This window comes from Mandrillus leucophaeus, unplaced genomic scaffold (assembly GCF_000951045.1).
Source record: "Mandrillus leucophaeus isolate KB7577 unplaced genomic scaffold, Mleu.le_1.0 Scaffold58, whole genome shotgun sequence".
Lineage (NCBI taxonomy): Eukaryota > Metazoa > Chordata > Mammalia > Primates > Cercopithecidae > Mandrillus > Mandrillus leucophaeus.
Window position 1 is genome coordinate 4145274 of NW_012106252.1, and position 17811 is coordinate 4163084.

Sequence of the window (17811 nt, forward strand, 5' to 3'; positions counted from 1 at the left end):
ACTTAGAGGGTATGAAAGACAAACTCGGAATCAGCCTCTTTCTCTCAGCCTTGGAGTACTACTTTTTGAGATAAGAGATATGAGAGAAATCCAGTGGTCAAAGTGTTTTGGCACCCCAGTGATTAATCATCAGGACATTAAAGCAACTCTTGTCTGCTTTCTCTTAGATACCAGAGAGCCCTCTTCTCACCAAGCTTTACTTCCCACAGGCACCATCTGCAAGTGAGCTTAGAAATGTCATCAGCAAAAGCAACAATCTCAGGATATGGAAGAAGAGGATAAAAAGGTGAAGGCTGAAAGAGGGGAAGCAGGAAGACAGAAAGATGACTCCCTGCCTTTCCTGGCCAGGGTACAAAGGGTACAAAAGATTCGTACCTACATAACACGAATGAAAAGCTCCTTTCATAGCTCCTAGAAATAAGAAAGTATGGTTAGTTTGCTTTCTCCTTCACTTTCCACTGCAGTAGGTTAAGGATCCAGACAGACATTTGTCTTCTGAATTGACTCTTATTACCTTTCAAAACTATGAAATAGCAGTAACTCTAAATACCTGGTAGGGTTAAGCAATCAATACCGATGGTAGGCCTAAAATATTTCAGTTGAATGGTGAGTGGGAAGAAAGAGAAATAGGAAAAGAAGTGGGTGAATAGGAGATGGAGAGACCGTTGCGTACAGTAAGGAGTACCACCAGTAATTCCTTCAGGTGTCGTACTCCCCCAAAGTCTTTCAACTCTGGCTTGGAGTAATCTCCTACTTGAGAGAATTCCTAAAGTTAGGAACACTGGAGGTGTTCCTACAGATGAGAACTGTCACACCTGGACAGTAAAATTAACCAAAGTGTCCAGGAATGCTCACCTTGCCTCTCAGGACAACCAGAAGACTCAGCAGTTCCACCTCTCCCTTGGAATGGTTGAGTGCTTCCTCCCTTGAGGAATTCCCCATTCCCATTACACTTAGCACTTCTGGATGATTAGGATATGAAAAGTCACTCAATAGTTAAAAAACAGTCAAGCTATGAGGCAATCTTTAATAACAACGGAAATCCCAAGATCAGCACCAAGAGCATTAACTGTTCACTTCTTTAAGGCATTAACCATACAGTTAAGGACGCCTATCTAGGAAAGGACAGTGCCTAAGAAATTGAGGTACGGAACACCATGGTTTCTGGTTAGAAATAGCCTTGGGTATGACAGAAAAATCTAGGTTAGTAAGGTCCTCAACCTTTAGGCCTAGAATTGAAAAGACACTGCTTCAATGTTCACTGCTATGAAGTGAAAACAGTATTTTCTAGTAGGTTGAAGTTTACACCCCAATCATGAACTTGCAACCAGGAACACATAATTCCAGAAATTGGAACAATCTTGAGCTCTCCATTCTCCTTCTAAGATGTGACTTAGCCCACAGGCAAGGGAACACCACTTAAACTTTTGAGGATTCATAAACAGGTTAGCAACTCTCATCATCACCAGTTTTTGAATTCAACTTCCTTCTAACTTCCCTTGCTCTGGTGTATCCTTTAACCTTCTTGTATGACTTGTTCACCCCATTTACAACTTCAGATACCTATCGCCCCTCTTTCTTTCTTCTAGTGGACTTTATCTGCCCTCTGCCTATTTGTCATAACTAGCAGGATTGCAGCACATACCACAGGGGCAAATTTGTCCTGTGTTCTAAGCCATGAAAGAGAAGGCGAAGCAATTCTGTCTTCAGGTGGAGATGGGAAAGATTTTGGAAACAATAGGGACTTTAACTTTTAAACAACTTTTTGATTCGCTTTCTGGATTGGCAACGCATTAGGAAATCTCAACAGAGGTAGGTACGCTAATCCCCATGCTGACTCTGCATGTAACAACATGGGAACTGGGGTGGGGTGGGTGGTGAAGAGTCTGGTTTAAGACTATCCTCTGAGTCTAAACAGCCTCTTACCAACTTCCCTTGATGACAGCTGAGCTCAAACCCACTTACCTCTCCTGTCAGGAGGAGTCAGGGTATATGAAGCTCAACTCTTTTGATGTTTTGGTACCATTATTTGCATAACTTTTCTACTTTTTTTAAAAAAATCACATTTTATGGTTTTTCCCAACTCATTTATTCTCTAGTTCCTACTTTAGCGTTTTCAAGCCCCTCTTCAAATCCTGATAACTTTCTGCTGGGAGGGGGAGTTTGAGTCTATAACGATTCTGAGACAGAGAATCCCTAAGATAAAGTGGAGGAAAAATGTCCTTTATACATGATTAGATATGCTCAGGGGGTACAGATTAAGAAGTAAATGCAATGGAGCAAAAGTGGTATAGTAACAGGAAATATTTAATTTTCCAATCTCCACTTTCCATTTTTATAAACTGAAAGAAAAAAATGTAATATATTACAAAATACCTGTACATAGACAAGATACACCCAATGGGGGTCAAAAACAAGAGAGAGAAAGGAATACAGTGTCAGGAACCTAAATCAGGGAGAATGAGGTGGCAACTGACACTTTTCTGATGCAGCATTCTCTCTCAAAACCTGCTGGTAACCATTTTAGCACGGTAACTATATATGCATATTATATATACACACACACATACAAGTGGTTGGGTGATGTCTATGGCATAAGCTAATAGAAGTTCTACTTGCAAATTTGTGCTAACTGCCCTGCTTTAAACGTATAGATTTGATGTTGCTTTCAAATATTTATCGTTCCTATGGACAGCTGAAGAAAAAACTAAGGAAACTGGGTCAAATATATTTGTTTTCAAAACCACAAAAATGATCACGGTCAAACCAGTTTTGCCTCCCACTCATGAACAGAATCAGATTTCTCATCTGTTCAAAATAATGTATTTAATAGACTTAATATCTCTCATTGTACAATAATTAAAACAAAACAAAACGAAAACCACTTTTGAATGGAATTACTTGGGTTTGTAATTTTCAAATAGTCAAGTTGAAATTCTGCCAAACCTTTACTTCCATCATGTTTATAGATAACATAACTGAAAAATTAACAAATACCTTTTCTTCCTCCATACAGATTCCAGGATATTTAAATAAGTTTTTTTTTTCCTCTGCTTTTAGAAATAGTCAAAACTACCAAACTTTGTTTTCATTTTAAAAGACTCCCAAAATGGGGGTGGGGGTGAGATGGGATCATACATACACATACACTCACACATACACTCATCCCCTTCCCTAGTAGGGATGAGGGAATGGAGGCTTAAGTATATTATTTGGGATATTTGGCATAATTAAAAATAAGAGGTGGGAGAGGGGAGGGAAAAACATTATTGATGACTGCTGATAACCAAAATACAATGAAAATATATAGATAATTTTATTCATATTTGATGGGAAACCAACTTTTTTTCATTGAACAGATACTTCTGAAAGTATCCCAGGCTCAAGTTCTTTAATAAAAAACAGGGAGTGGGGCCCAATAACTCAAATTCAAATATTCTAAAATACAAAGGCCCATGTCTGAGGACTAAGAAGTCAACAGACAGAAGGTTCAGATGAACTTTAATGCAATTTACCAATAGCATGTCAGTAAGCCTAGTAAATCTAACTGGACACACTGGTATAAAAAAGCCATCAATGCCAAAATGGCTAGAAGGTTCTCTTTCCAAATCAGTGTTTGGCCCTGCAGGCAAGGCCAGATCAAAAACCAGAGAATAATAAAGAAATACACACACCGATATCTACCTATTTCTCATTAACAGGGGAAAACAGTCTTCAAGTAAGTATCTGAAGAGGGTTCTTCTTTCATTTCTTTAAAGTTTTTTTTCTTTTTTAAAGTAATGCACCTTTCTCTTATAGATTTTATTTTTTAAAATAAGAACTTGGCATTGAAACATGAAACTTGAGTTTTGAAAACTACCCTCGAAGATGATGAAGCATGTTTGCTTTTTCTTTGTAAAAGGGGGCTAACCTATGTTTCCTAAAGGTCTAAGTCTGTGCAGATAAATTATATGACATGTATCTGTTTTTAAAACACTCTATATGCTGGTACTCGCATAGAAATAGAAGCCAGAATGAGAAGCCTCCCAAATTATCCCACCCTGACAGCCTTTCCCTTTTTCATTTCCTGTTTATGATAAGGCAAAGTTCTTGCCTGGAAGCACAGTTCAACCCCTTTTACCAAAATCAAATCCAAATCTCTTTGGAGGAAAATCCCTATAAGAACTGGCAGGGTACACATGCTGGGATGTGGACATGTCAATACTGTTCTTCCTCGCAGTATGCTGTTTTAAAATTATTTTTTTAAAAAAGGTCAGGTATTGATGTATCTTCAGAAAAATACCCACCCTAAACTAGGTTACATTTCCATGTATCTTCAGGATTTGTTTTTCTCTTTGACAATATCACAATGCTCTGTTTGAAAGTTTTTTTTTTTTTTGACATAAAAATATATGTGTAAACAATATGCTAAATGCTGTTATTAGCCCTCTAGGTATGGAGGCATCATCTCTAACCACAGCTCAGCAGCAACGTCCAAGCTGTCCACACTTACAAGTCAACTTCCCCATCAGAACATGGTTTAAAAAACAAAACATTTTAGAATTGAAGAGTTACAGAGAACAATGTAGGAGTCTGAATTTCCTTTCCTTTATTTCAAAAAAAGTAAAGAATTATCCCAGGTTCTTGGGCATCTCAACGATTTTTTCCAAACAAATGCCTCAAAGAGAGAGAAATAGCGAGAGCGAGAGTGAGCAAGCAAGCGAGAGAGTGAGCGTGAAAGAGAGAGAGACAGCATATATGGGCAAAAAAGGAAAGAGGTTGGGTAAAGTCTACCTACTTGCCCAAGAATGCCACTTTCTACAACCTGCTTTATGTGCAGGGAGAAGGGCATATCTTTTGTCAAAGAGGAGTAAACTTTAAGGATGAGTAATTTATTTGGAAAAAAAGTATGTTCAAGATGCTCAATGGGGAAAAAGTGTTCACTTAAAAGCAAAATGTGAGATGGTGGAGAGGAAAGAAACATTTATTTAAATCATCCAGGCCACTCTGTTTCCCTTATAGCAAAAGCCTAAGCGCAGCTCAAATTTTGTGAACACTATTCTCTTTAAAGGAAAAAACCCAAAACACCTAAATTAAAATTCAAAAGAAAGAAACCACACACAACCCCCCACCCCAAAACTTTAAAAATCAAAGAGCCTCTCCTGAGCCATCTCAAAACTGAAACTGTTCTTTCTCTCTTCTGATCAGTAAGTGCAGGCAATGAACTAATAAAACATTTACTTTTCAATGTAATGATCCTCTCCATATTCTCTACTTGTATCTACTAAGGTAGAGTTGAAGTAAATGTTCTGGCTATAGCCCATCCAGGGGGAAATGGTGCCAACATCATTATTTCATAAGTCGCCTGCTAGTAGCAAGTGAGCAAGGAATACAACGGACAGCTTTGCAGTAGCCAAATGCAGATGATTACCTCGCTCTGGCAAATGATTTCATTAAAGATTCAGAGAACTGGATGGAAGGATGGATAGGGAAGGAATCTTTCAGGACACTGAAGTCTCTGGGTTAGTAAGGAACTCCTCTCCCTCTTCCCCCTCTTGGTGGGACTCTCGTAGGCCCCCGATAGAGTTTTCCATAAGCAGAAGACTGAGTTGGGCCCCCCCAGTGAAGGCCTGCTCCTGAGCTGCTGGCCCCAGTGGTTCCTGGCCCCAGCTCCCCATAGTTTTGCAATTTGGTCTCTGCATGTACCACAGAATTGCTGCTTCCCTCAGCCTTCAGGAATGGTTGCCCGACCACCGGGTGTAACGCTAAGGGGACCCTGGCAAAACGGAGGTCCTGGTCCCCTGGAAACTGCACTGACCCTGTGCCCTGGTAACTGCTGGACTCCCCAAGGTGGCTCACAGAGCCTGAGAAGGTCCTGTTCTTCACCAGGGTCTGGACCAAGGATTCTGTCAAGGCTGGACCAGAGTTTCGTTCATCAGTGTCAATGGAACTGAACCCTGTTTCAGGCCCATCAGTGTTTCCGTAAGTCCTGTTTGGATGGGGTCGGGTGGAGTATTCCACTGGTCTCAAGGCCTGGTGCTCATGTGGCAGGTGGCCAGGAGGCTCTGCTTCAGGCTGGGATAAAAGTTGCAGCAAGGCGGCTGTCACGGCTGGGTTCAACTCCTGGGGGGCGCTGGAAAGATCGCCTTCAACCAGAGGGGGTGGAGGTGGCGGCGGTGGAGGTCCGGGGGGCTCAGGGGGCCTCTTCTCTGGTGGAAGAATGTGAGGAGGACATGCTGTGGAAGGGTTACTTCTTTTAAACACCATCTTAAAAAGCACATGTGATTATAAACACAAACACACACACTGTGCAACATAAACAAATATCAATATAAGTAACCAGATATATAAAGAATAAAATCTTGGGATCAGGAAATTGCAATTATACGTAAATCAAGTGATTAAAAGTAAAACAGTTGCATTCTGGATCTAACAGCTAGTGTAAAAATATCATATGTTTCAAATGATTATCCTGATTTTTATCTGAGATTTCCTCCATTTCCTTCCTTTAAAGAACTAATATGTAGGCTGCTGGTAGACTCCCTGCCCCTTTTTGCTGTTAGATGGAAACATTAAAACAAAGCAGAAGGAAGGAAGATAAGAGGGAACAATATACATGCTGTGGTCACATTTCTAGGACATAATCTTGCTGTACAACAGAGACCCTGTGTGGACTTGGCTAACACATTTTACAGAATGTTTGATGACATAGGTTAACCTGAAATAAAACTTAAAGAATATACAGGAGAGATAAAATAAAGTAAAAAGTTTTCATTACTGTCATGTATAAAAATACACTTGCTTCTCCAAATTTTAGTCACCTCTCCCCAAAATCATAGTCTGAAAGGATTTTAACTACCATATTATCATTCAGCTTCCTATGTTACAGTAATTTTAAAGACTAAAGTAATTTCTATCATAATTTTCTATTTTGTTTTCCCACCTACTGCATTTTTTTTCCATGCTATGAAAAAAAAAATCACTATAGCAGTGTCATGCAGAATGAACTGTTGATAAACATCTGTTTATCTTGGAGACAGTGACAAGAACTGAGAATTTAGAAATGTATTAAATTCATACTATAATCTGTCTTTACAAAGATCTTTTGTCTTTCTTGAACTACTTCCCCAGACTTTCTTTTTTCCACTGCTGCATAAATGTGCTTAGGCATGATAAACATTGTCTGATAATGAACTCCTGCCAAGGCAGGAGAGGAGAGATGTAACATGGTATGAGTTTGAGGACATAGAAAACCACTGAGACAGAAGTATGGTCGGAACAATGCCTTTAGAAAATTGAGAGTCATCCTGCTGAAGAAAACATTTAATGTTTTGGGATAGCTTCCAAATGACCGATTTTTCTTTTCCCTATGGAAGTATATTTTAAAATATATATATATATATAGTCATTCTTCCATTATCTAAGCTGTGATGTAAAGTCATTACTCAAAGCAAGCCAAAAAGAGTTTTTAGTTATAATTAGATATTTCTGTAGCATATTTACCTTAATTATATTCTGCAAAGACAATCAGTAAATAAGTTTGTATTCCGTTAGTATGCAGATGAAAGCACTCTGAAAACACTACATAATTGTAAGGTCGTACAGTACAAAAGATGGTCAGGTGCTACATGTAACATCCAAGCAAGGTGACCAACAGTCCCAGTTTGTCTGGGACTGAGGGGGTTTTCCAGGTTGTCAGTGTTCAGCTTTAAAACTGGCACAGTTCAGGAATGAACTGGTGACCCTATGTATAGTACCCACACAAGTTACTTGTTGACTGATTGGCTGGTTGACAGGGTGGCAGGGGAAATGAATTTAAAGACAAAAAATTAGCCATGGAAAATTTTGAACATGGAGAATAGACATGATGAAAAAGGAGGGCTAACTGTACTACAAGTAATGATAGATTTCAGAGCCTTTTGCTTTCGACACTCTCTATATAAGGACATCACTGTACCAGTTATTTTTAAAAGTATTTCTGGACTACACATAAAATGGAACATGAGGGTTTTTTAATACTGAGGTCAAATAACTTAAAAATGTATAACTGTAAAAGTGAGATAATCTAAATTTACATTCTTCCAGCTACGCCATTTTTTTGTATTCAAACTTTGCCTTTTATGTAAATAGCCTAAATATGTTTCAACAGAACTAACTCTTGAGGTCAAATTCTTTCATATGTATAAAATAAAAATTCGATACCAAGGTAGCAAAGGCTGGGCATGGTGGCTCCTGCCTGTAATCCCAGCACTTTGCGAGAACAAGGAAGGCAGATCACTTGAGGTCAGGAGTTAGAGACCAGCCTGGCCAACAAGGTGAAACCCCGTCTCTACTAAAAATACAAAAAAATTAGCCAGGCCTGGTGTCACATGCCTGTAATCCCAGCTACTTGGGAGGCTGAGGCAGGAGAATCGCTTGAACCTGGGAGGTAGGGTTTTCAGTGAGCTGAGATCACACCACTACACTCCAGCCTGGGTGACAGAGCGAGACTCCATCTCAAAAAAAAAAAAAAAACTTATTAAAGTAAGCCTAATAAAACTTCTTAAAGGAATTAAAAATAAAATGTGAATTATAAATCATATTGTTATCTTTAAAATATCAATGTTGTCAATCCTTAAAAGTACAGACTTTTGGCCGGGCCGTGGTAGTTCACACCTGTAATTCTAGCACTTTAGCAGGCCAAGGCAGGTGGATCACCTGAGGTCAGCAGTTCAAGACCAGCCTGGTCAACACAGCGAAACCCCATCTCTACTAAAAATACAAAAAAATTAGCTGGGCGTGGTGGTGGGTGCCTGTAATTCCAGCTACTTGGGAGGCTGAGGCAGGAGAATTGCTTGAACCTGGGAGGCAGAGGTTGCAGTGCACCATGATTGCGCCATTGCACTCCAGCCTGGGCGACAGAGAGAAACTCTGTCTCAAAACAGACAAACAGAAAAAAGTACAGACTTTTAGGATTGACAACAATAAGGATGTATTATTGAAATGTAAAAATAAATTTAAAACTTCAGGCCAGGGGTAGTGGCTCAAGCCTGTAATCCCAGCACTATGGGAGGCCGAGGCGGGCAGATCACCTGAGGTTGGGAGTTCGAGACCAGCCTAGTTAACATGGTAAAACCTGTAAAACCTCATTTCCACTAAATATACAAAATCAACTCAGTGTGGAGGTGGATGCCTGTAATCCCAACTACTCGGGAGGCTGAGGCAGGAGAATTGCTTGAACCCAGGAGGCGGAGATTGCAGTGAGCCAAGATCATGCCATTTTATTTCAGCCTGGGCAACAGAGTAAAACTCTGCCTCCAAAAACAAAAACAAAAACTTCATTTTACTCATTTGATTTCAACTAATCACCCTTCCCAGTAAGTACAGAATAGCAAAACAGCAGCCAAATTAATAGGCTGTCACTTTCTCTGGCTTATACAGTCTGCCCTCTGGTGGAAGTGCTAATTAACAGTGAAATGGCCAAATAGAGACAGCAGGGGAGAAATAATACCAAGTGAGCCACTGTAGAGGCACCAACTGAATAATCCAGGGGTGACTGCAATAATTAGTTACGACATTTCTACACTTTCCTCTGAAAAGTAAATAGAACAATTTCTGGCCATAGGCCAGGCCTTAAAATATATACTTTCTGTACCACACCTCATATGAAATGTGAATATAGGATCCTAAAGTTGAAGATTAGTATACCTCTTCAGCCCTCGAGCCTCTTCTTATTCCCCAATTCATGGGGTCTTCATGGGCAGTGAGAATTTCCAAAGAATTAAAAACACTTTCACATAAGTAAAGATTTTGCAAATACACTGTGAATCAGAATTTAAAAATTTAAAATGCTTTTTCCTCTAATAAATTGCACACTATGGTCATGTGAGATTAAAGTATAACTTATCCCCATTTTCCTTTTTTTCTTTATAATATACTCACTTCCTGATCTGGGGTCCATTCAATTGCTTCTATTAGAAACAGATTTAAAGGAATTGTTCTTATATACTATTATTTTAGGGAAAAGAAATGTATAGTGTTAATTATCTACTTAGAAATATTCCCAAATTATTCTTCAGGAAATTAACAATGATATTTTATTAGGGTTTTCTTGATTGTATCTTCCAGGAAAGACTGGCATTCAGCATCCACTCCACTGGAGGTAAAGAAGTATAGTCTGATAATGGTTTGTTTAGAAGTCAGATTTCCAAGTGCTAGGATTAGCTGGCCACCACACACAGTTCAAGATGTGTGGTTCAAGATGCATCACTAGCTATGGCTGTGGTTTCGCTGGTTAGAACACAGGGGCTTTACTTACCTATCTCCTAGGAAGTGGAAAAACAATCAATATAGGAAAGGTGCTTTGGGAAGCTCTGAGACTTAAATAAAAGAAGCCAAGCAAGAAATACATTACTTGGTGCTATGTTTTCCTGTAGACTAGGTTACAGAATAACTGAAACCAAGGCCATTGATGTGGGGGAAAAAAAAATGTTAAGATATTTTTAAGAGGGTATAAACAGCACCTGAGCTCAATGAGATTCATGACCGGTCTGTTTACCTGCTGCCTCCTCCTGTGGCATTGTGGGAGTTCTTCGGGGCCCCTGTGGCCCACTGTTCTTGTCACTGTTGTTTTCCTCCAGACTGCCTGCTGGCTCTTGGGTTTTCATCAACTGACTCAAGAGAACTGCCAAAATATTCTGCATGTCAGCTGGTGTGCTTGAAGCTTCAGGGGTCGTCTGTTCTGCTGAAGGCAGGATCACTGGGGCAGAGGGTGCTTCCTTCAAAGACTCCTCTGGGGCCATGGTCTCTGAGTCCTGCTGCTGGGAAGAAGCTTCCGTCAGGGCACTGATGGATTGATTCAGGGCTTCTAGCTGCTGCTGCATCTCTGGGTTGGAGTGGATGTTAAGCAGCTGTGCCATTTGAGGGATGCTCAGGTCGGTTTGGCTCTGCAGCAGGTTTAATAACACTGCCAATTCACTTTGATTCAGCTGTTGTGTGATGTCACCAAGGCCTGTGGAAAGACAGTGAAGCCAATATAAGAGGATGAGACAGGCCAACGACCCTTTGCCTTCTTCAACTGGCAACAACAACTTACAATATCCAAAAAATGAAGTTTTCATTTTAAATGTCTCATTTTTCATGCCTTAAAATGTCATGACACAGTTTGTTATTCTTTATGCTTTCCCTTAAAAAATACAGGCACTAATAACTAAAACATCTCTGGACTATGCATAAAAGTGACTCCATTTTACCTGTATTTTTCAAGGTCTGTGATTTTTCAACCCTTACTGTACATCAGAATTACCAGGAGAGATTTTAAAATCTCTCCTATTCAGATGCCTCAGGACCCATCCTTAGATGGGCATAATTGTTTTTAAAGCTTCCTGGATGATTCCAATGTATAGCCAGTATTGAGAACCACTGCTGTAAGTGAAGAGGGAAGGGAAAGTGAACCAGAAAAGAGTATCTTTTGTTCCGAAGAATTGGTCATAAAACAGGAGAACTACTTTGTTGTCATAGTTCAATATGACATAGCTTCAGATACATTTAGATCAAAATAAGTCTACAGAACAACATTCAGCTATTGTAATTTAACATGATTAGATTCTATGAAGGTCTTATCAAATCTAATATAAACAAGGCTCTAAATTATGTGTGTTAGAAAGTCATGGGTGAACTAACCTTAAATTAAATTTGGCTTACCTAATTCACTGATTTATGCCACACATTTAATTGAGATACAGTGTTCCATACACATTTCAGGAAAGGAAAATGATCCATTGTAGACTTTCTGGACCATATGTACAAAACTTGGTTAATCTCCTTCTCCCCATAATGAGGACATTAACCTCTTTCCTAATGGTTCACTGGACAAAAACTAAAACACAGACACACACACAGAATCCTTACACTTGACCTTCAAAACCTGCCAAATACGCTTAGTAAAAGCACAAAGTCCCCATTCTGGCACTGACCTATTGCATCCCCAGCCCCAGGCTCCACCTTGCCAGGAGCAGGCTGAGGTGGTGCTGGGCTGCTGTTCTTTACAGGCTCAGCATTTGTCCCTGAGGTAGTTTCTTTTCGAGAAGTTTTGGATGGAGGTGGCTCTTCCACTACCACACCGCTCTGTCGCTGACGTCGCCGTTTCTTACTCCACAACTCATGGCAATCTTGCCAGTGGGGGAGACTGGAAAAAGACAAAGCAAAGGGGAAATATGTATGGGAATGCGGCAGTGAATGAATGGAGGAGCAAAGGATTAAAATGGGAAGGCAAAGACTGTGGGAAATGTAAAGAATAAGGAAAACAAAAGTAGGTAACAGCAGTGTAAAAGAAGTCATGGCAGACGGTAGTCTGAGGAAATAAAAGTACAAAAGTACAAGAAAGTTATACAGTGAGAAAGGAGGATCTTGCTAATACTAGGTACAGACTAGCTATATAAATTCCCATATAAATATTGTCTTTCCTTGGCATAACAAGAATAAAGGAGAACTATATTGATCAAGTTTCAGCAGGGAATAAAGAGGAGGACAGAAATGGCTTGTTAATGTATACAGAAGGTCGAGGAAAGGTGGTGACTTAAACCATGGAACCATGTATCATGATCAAAACATCTCTGTGCAAAATCAACTTATGTGTAATTTCGTTTGTGAGGACCACAGACTAGTTCTTTCCCCTTTCTGCCCACAGAATTTCCACGACTGGATATCAACTTGTTCATCTGTGGAGTTCAGCACTACGTATAACTTAGTACATTTTTCCAGACTTTCCCATACAACCAGACCAAGTAGATAAAATCTTACTACAAAAATCTCTCTATAATAGGAGTTCCCAAATTTTAGTAAAACCCTTATATAGATCAAGTCATATTCAATGTATCAATATTCCAATGTAACAAATGAATTTGGCTGGGCACAGTGGCTCACGCCTGTAATCCCAGCACTTTGGGAGATAGAGGCAGGCGGATCATGAGGTCAGGAGTTCAAGACTAGCCTGGCAACATGGTAAAATCCTGTCTCTACTAAAAATATAAAAATCAGCTAGGTGTGGTGTTGTGTGCCTGTTAATTCCAGCTACTAGGGTGACTGAGGCAGGAGGATTGCTTGAACCCGAGAGGTGGAGGCAGCAGTGAGCCGAGACTACATCACTGCACTCCAGCCTGGGCAACAGAACAAGAGTGTGTCTCAAAAAAATACATGAATTTGGACATTTCTTTGGAGCAATCAGATTTAGTTACTACCTACTCATGAACTAACATCCTATCCATTTTTAAGACATGCAGTCTTTCTTAAGGTAAGAAAACAACCCCCAAAATTTGACATTAAAGCTATAATACTGTCAGTGACAAATTCAAAGCTAAAAGACTCTTTTTTTCCTTTTCTTTTGAGACAAAGTCTTGCTCTGTTGCCCAGGCTAGAGTGCAGTGGTGCAATCTTGGTTCACTGCAACCTCCTCCTCCCAGGTTCAAGTGATTCTCCTGCCTCAGTCTCCCTGAGTAGCTGGGACTACAAGTACACGCCACTACACCCGGCTAATTTTTGTATTTTTTAGTAGAGACGAGGTTTCACTATGTTGGCCAAACTGGTCTCGAACTCATGACCTCAGGTGATCTGTCTGCCTCAGCCTCCCAAAGTGCTAGGATTACAGGCGTTGAGCAACTGCGTCAGGCCAGATAAAAGACTTTTTATGTGCTATAATGTGGGATATGAACCTATGAAGCTCCAAAACAATACAGAGGCATTCATAAGATTTTAATGAAATAGAGATACATCAAAATATCATATTTCTTTTATGTTACTTTAATTTTTTTTTTTTTTGAGACGGAGTCTCGCTGTGTCGCCCAGGCTGGGGTGCAGTGGCGCGATCTTGGCTCACTGCAAGCTCCGCCTCCTGGGTTCACGCCATTCTCCTGCCTCAGCCTCCGAGTAGATGGGACTACAGGCACCCGCCACCATGCCCGGCTAGTTTTTTGTATTTTTTTTAGTAGAGACGGGGTTTCACCATGTTAGCCAGGGATGGTCTCGATCTCCTGACCTCGTGATCCACCCGCCTCGGCCTCCCAAAGTGCTGGGATTACAGGCTTGAGCCACCGTGCCCGGCCTGTTACTTTAATTTTTTCAGATGGAGTATCACTCTATGGCCCAGGCAGGCACTGGCACAATCTCGGCTTACTGCAACTTCCACCTCCTCAGTTCAGGTGATTCTCCTCCCTCAGCCACCCAAGTAGCCAGGACTACAAGTGCACACCACCACACCTGGTTAATTTTTTGTATTTTTAGGAAAGATGGAGTTTTACCATGTTGGCCAGGCTCTCTTGAACTGCTGACCTCAGGTGATTCATCCACCTTGGCCTCCCAAAGTGCTGGGATTACCAGTAAAAGCGACCACGCCCGGCCGAAAGATCTTATTTCTTACATCAAAATTCAGTAACCTGGCCAGGCGCGGTGGCTCATGCCTATAATCACAGCGCTTTGGGAGGCCGAGGCAGGCAAATAACCTGAGGTCGGGAATTGGAGACAAGCCTGACCAACATGGTGAAACCTCGTCTCTAATAAAAATATAAAAATTAGCCAGCTGTGGTGGCAGGCTCCTGTAATCCCAGCTACTTGGGAGGTTGAGGCAAGAGAATCGCTTGAACCCGGGAGGTGGAGGTTGCAGTGAGCTGAGATTACGCCACTGCACTCCAGCCTGGGTGACAGAGTGAGAGATCTTGTCTCAGAAAAAAACAAAAACAAAAAAAAAACTGGCAGTGATGGAAACCATTTAAAACTGGGACTATCGGCCGGGCTCAGTGGCTCACGCCTGTAATCCCAGCACTTTCGGAGGCTGAGGCAGGCAGATCACCTGAGGTCGGGAGTTCAAGACCAGTCTGACCAACATGGCGAAACTCTGTCTCTACTAAAAATACAAAATTAGCCAGGCATGGGGGCGCATGCCTGTAATCCCAGCTACTCGGGAGGCTGAGGCAGGAGAAATGCTTGTGGTGAGTCGAGATCACGCCACTGCACTACAGCCTGGGCAACAAGAGTGAAATTCTGTCTCAAAAATAATAACCAAAAAAAACCCCCAAAAACTGGGACTGTCTCTGCAAGTGTGAGATATACGTGGTCACCAGAGATATGCATGATTGCAGCAGAAGGAATGGTTAAAAGCAAAAACCAGAAGGAGGCCAAGCGTGGTGTCTCCTGGCTGTAATCCCACAACTTTGGAAGGCTGAGGCGGGAAAATCACTTGAGCCCAGGAGTTTGAGACAGCCTGGGCAACATTGTGAGACGCCATTTCTACAATTAGGAAAAAAAAAAAAAATGGTGGTTCATGCCTGTAATCCCAACACTTTGGGAGGCTGAGGCAGGCAGATCACCTAAAGTCAGGAGTCTGAGACCAGCTTGGCCAACATGGTGAAACCCTGTCTCTACTAAAAATACAAAAAAAATTAGTCAGGTGTGGTAGCCTGCACCTGTAATCCCAGCTACTCAGGAGGCTGAGACAGGAGAATCACTTGAATCCAGGAGGTGGAGGTTGCAGTGAGCCGACATCACGCCACTGCACTCCAGCCTGGGCGACAGGGCGACACTCTGACTTGGAAAAAAACAAAAAGGCTGAGAGCAGTAGCTCACACCTATAATCCCAGCACTTTGGGAGGCCAAGGCAGGCGGACCACCTGAGGCCAGGAGTTCAAGATCAGCCTGGCCAACGTGGTGAAACCCCGTCCCTACTAAAAATACAAAAATTAGCCGGGCATAGTGGCAGGCGCCTGTAACCCCAGCTACTTGGGAGGCGGAGGCAGGAGAATCACTTGAAACCAGGAGGCAGAGATTGCGGTAAGCCAGTATTGTGCCACTGCACTCCAGCCTAGATGCCAAGAGTAAAATTCCATCTCAAAACAAACAAACAAACAGGCCAGGCGTGGTGGCTCACACCTATAATCCCAGCACTTTGAGGGGCCAAGATGGGTAGGAGTTCAAGACCAGCCTGGCCAACATGGTGAAACCCTGTCTCTACTAAAAATACAAAAAAATGGCCGGGCGCGGTGGCTCATGCCTGTAATCCCAGCACTTTGGGAGGCTGAGGCGGGTAGATCACCTGAGGTCAGGAGGTCGAGACCAGCCTGACCAACATGGAGAAACCCTGTCTCTACTAAAAACACAAAATTACCTAGGCATGGTGGCGCATGCCTGCAATCCCAACTACTTGGGGAGGCTGAGGCAGGCAAATCGCTTGAACCTGGGAAGTGGAGGTTGTGATGAGCCGAGATTGCGCCACTGTACTCCAGCCTGGGCAACAAGAGCGAAACTCCGTCTCAAAAAACAAAACAAAACAAAACAAAAATACAAAAAAATTAGCCGGGCATCGTGGTGGGCACCTGTAATCCTAGCTACTCGCAAGGCTGAGGCAGGAGAATCGCTTGAACATGAGAGGCGGAGGAGGCAGAGCACAAGATTCCATCTCAAAACAACAACAACAACAACAACAAAAAAGAAAAAAACACGCAGGGCGCAGTGGCTTACGCCGGTAATCCCAACACTTTGGGAGGCTGAGGTAGGTGGATTACCTGAGGTCAGGAATTCGAGACCAGCCAGGCCAGCATGGTGTAACCCTGTCTCTACTAAAAATACAAAAATTAGCCAGGTGTGGTGGTGTGTGCCTGTAGTCCCACTTACTCGGGAGGCTGAGGCATGAGAATCGCTTGAACCCTGCAGAGGTTGCAGTGAGCTGAGTTGCGCCACTGCACTCCTGCCTGGGCGACAGAGAAAGACTCCATCTCAAAAATAAGTAAATCAACCAACCAACCAACCCACAAAAATCTAAAAGGAATACTTTCAAAGAGGCTCTACAGAACAATATTCTGGGATGGAGATCCAGGGACAAAAGAAGACAGCTTGAGTCAAATTAGAACAAGCATCAAAGCTAAATCTATTACTTATATAAAGAAAAAAACAAAGATAAAACAAAAAAAACCTCAACCATAATACTCAAAGACACCTCTTCATTTGGGTCTTACTGGGCATTTGTGGTTCTTTTATGAGTTTCTCATCTTCTAAGGCAAAGGGGAAGGTTTAGGGTCACAACGCGGCTACCAGCACTTACTCTGGAGGAGCCATTTTGCTGAGCTCAACATCTTTAAGGAAGTCGCTCTGTAGGGTCTGTTCAGCTGTGCACCGCTTACTAGGATCTAGTGTCAGCATGTGGTCCAATAAATCAAGTGCTGCAGAAGGAATGCTATGGAAAAGAACACAGAAAGGACAAGTTCACAATGACCCTACAGTTCTCAAATTTTGTGTGAAAGGGTCTCACACCTGTAATTCCAGTACTTTGGGAGGCCAAGGTAGGAGGACTGCTTGAGGCCAGAAGTTTGAGATCAATCTGGGCAACATACTGAGACCTCACCTCTACAAATATATATATTTTTAATTAGGTGGGCGCAGTAATGTGCACCCTGTCGTCTCAGCTACTTGGGAGGCTGACAATGGAGAATCACTTGAGCCTAGGAATTTGAGGCTGCAGTGAGCTCTTACTGCACAACTACATTCTAGCCTGGGCAACAGAGCAAGAGCCCATCTCTTTTGAAAAAAAAAAAAAAAGGGATGGGCAATGGTGGCTCATGCCTATAGTCCCACCCAGCACTTTGGGAGGCTGAAGCGAGTGGATCATTTGAGGTCAGGAGTTCAGGACCAGCCTGGCCAACAAAGTGAAACCCCATCTCTACTAAAAATAGAAAAAATTAGCCAGGCATGGTGACGCATGCTTGTAATCCTAGCTCCTCGGAGGGCTGAGAATCGCTTGGACCCAGGAGGCGGAGGTTGCAGTGAGATCACACCTAGACAGAGTGAGACAGTCTCAAAAAAAAAAAAAAA

The 17811-nt window shown here is 41.9% G+C and overlaps 1 protein-coding gene across 1 annotated transcript in view; it reads right to left on the reverse strand.

The window, feature by feature from the left end:
- Positions 1-2289: 2289 nt before the first annotated feature.
- CDK12 (cyclin-dependent kinase 12) overlaps positions 2290-17811 on the reverse strand; it is an 88309-nt gene continuing 72787 nt past the window's right edge. Inside the window, exons 10-13 of the mRNA XM_011999044.1 lie at positions 17045-17176; positions 11934-12145; positions 10517-10969; positions 2290-6188 (exon numbers count right to left, since the gene is read on the reverse strand). Of these exons, the coding sequence (XP_011854434.1) occupies positions 5503-6188; positions 10517-10969; positions 11934-12145; positions 17045-17176 (1483 nt within the window). The 3' untranslated portion in view covers positions 2290-5502. The remainder of the gene's footprint in view (positions 6189-10516; positions 10970-11933; positions 12146-17044; positions 17177-17811) is intronic.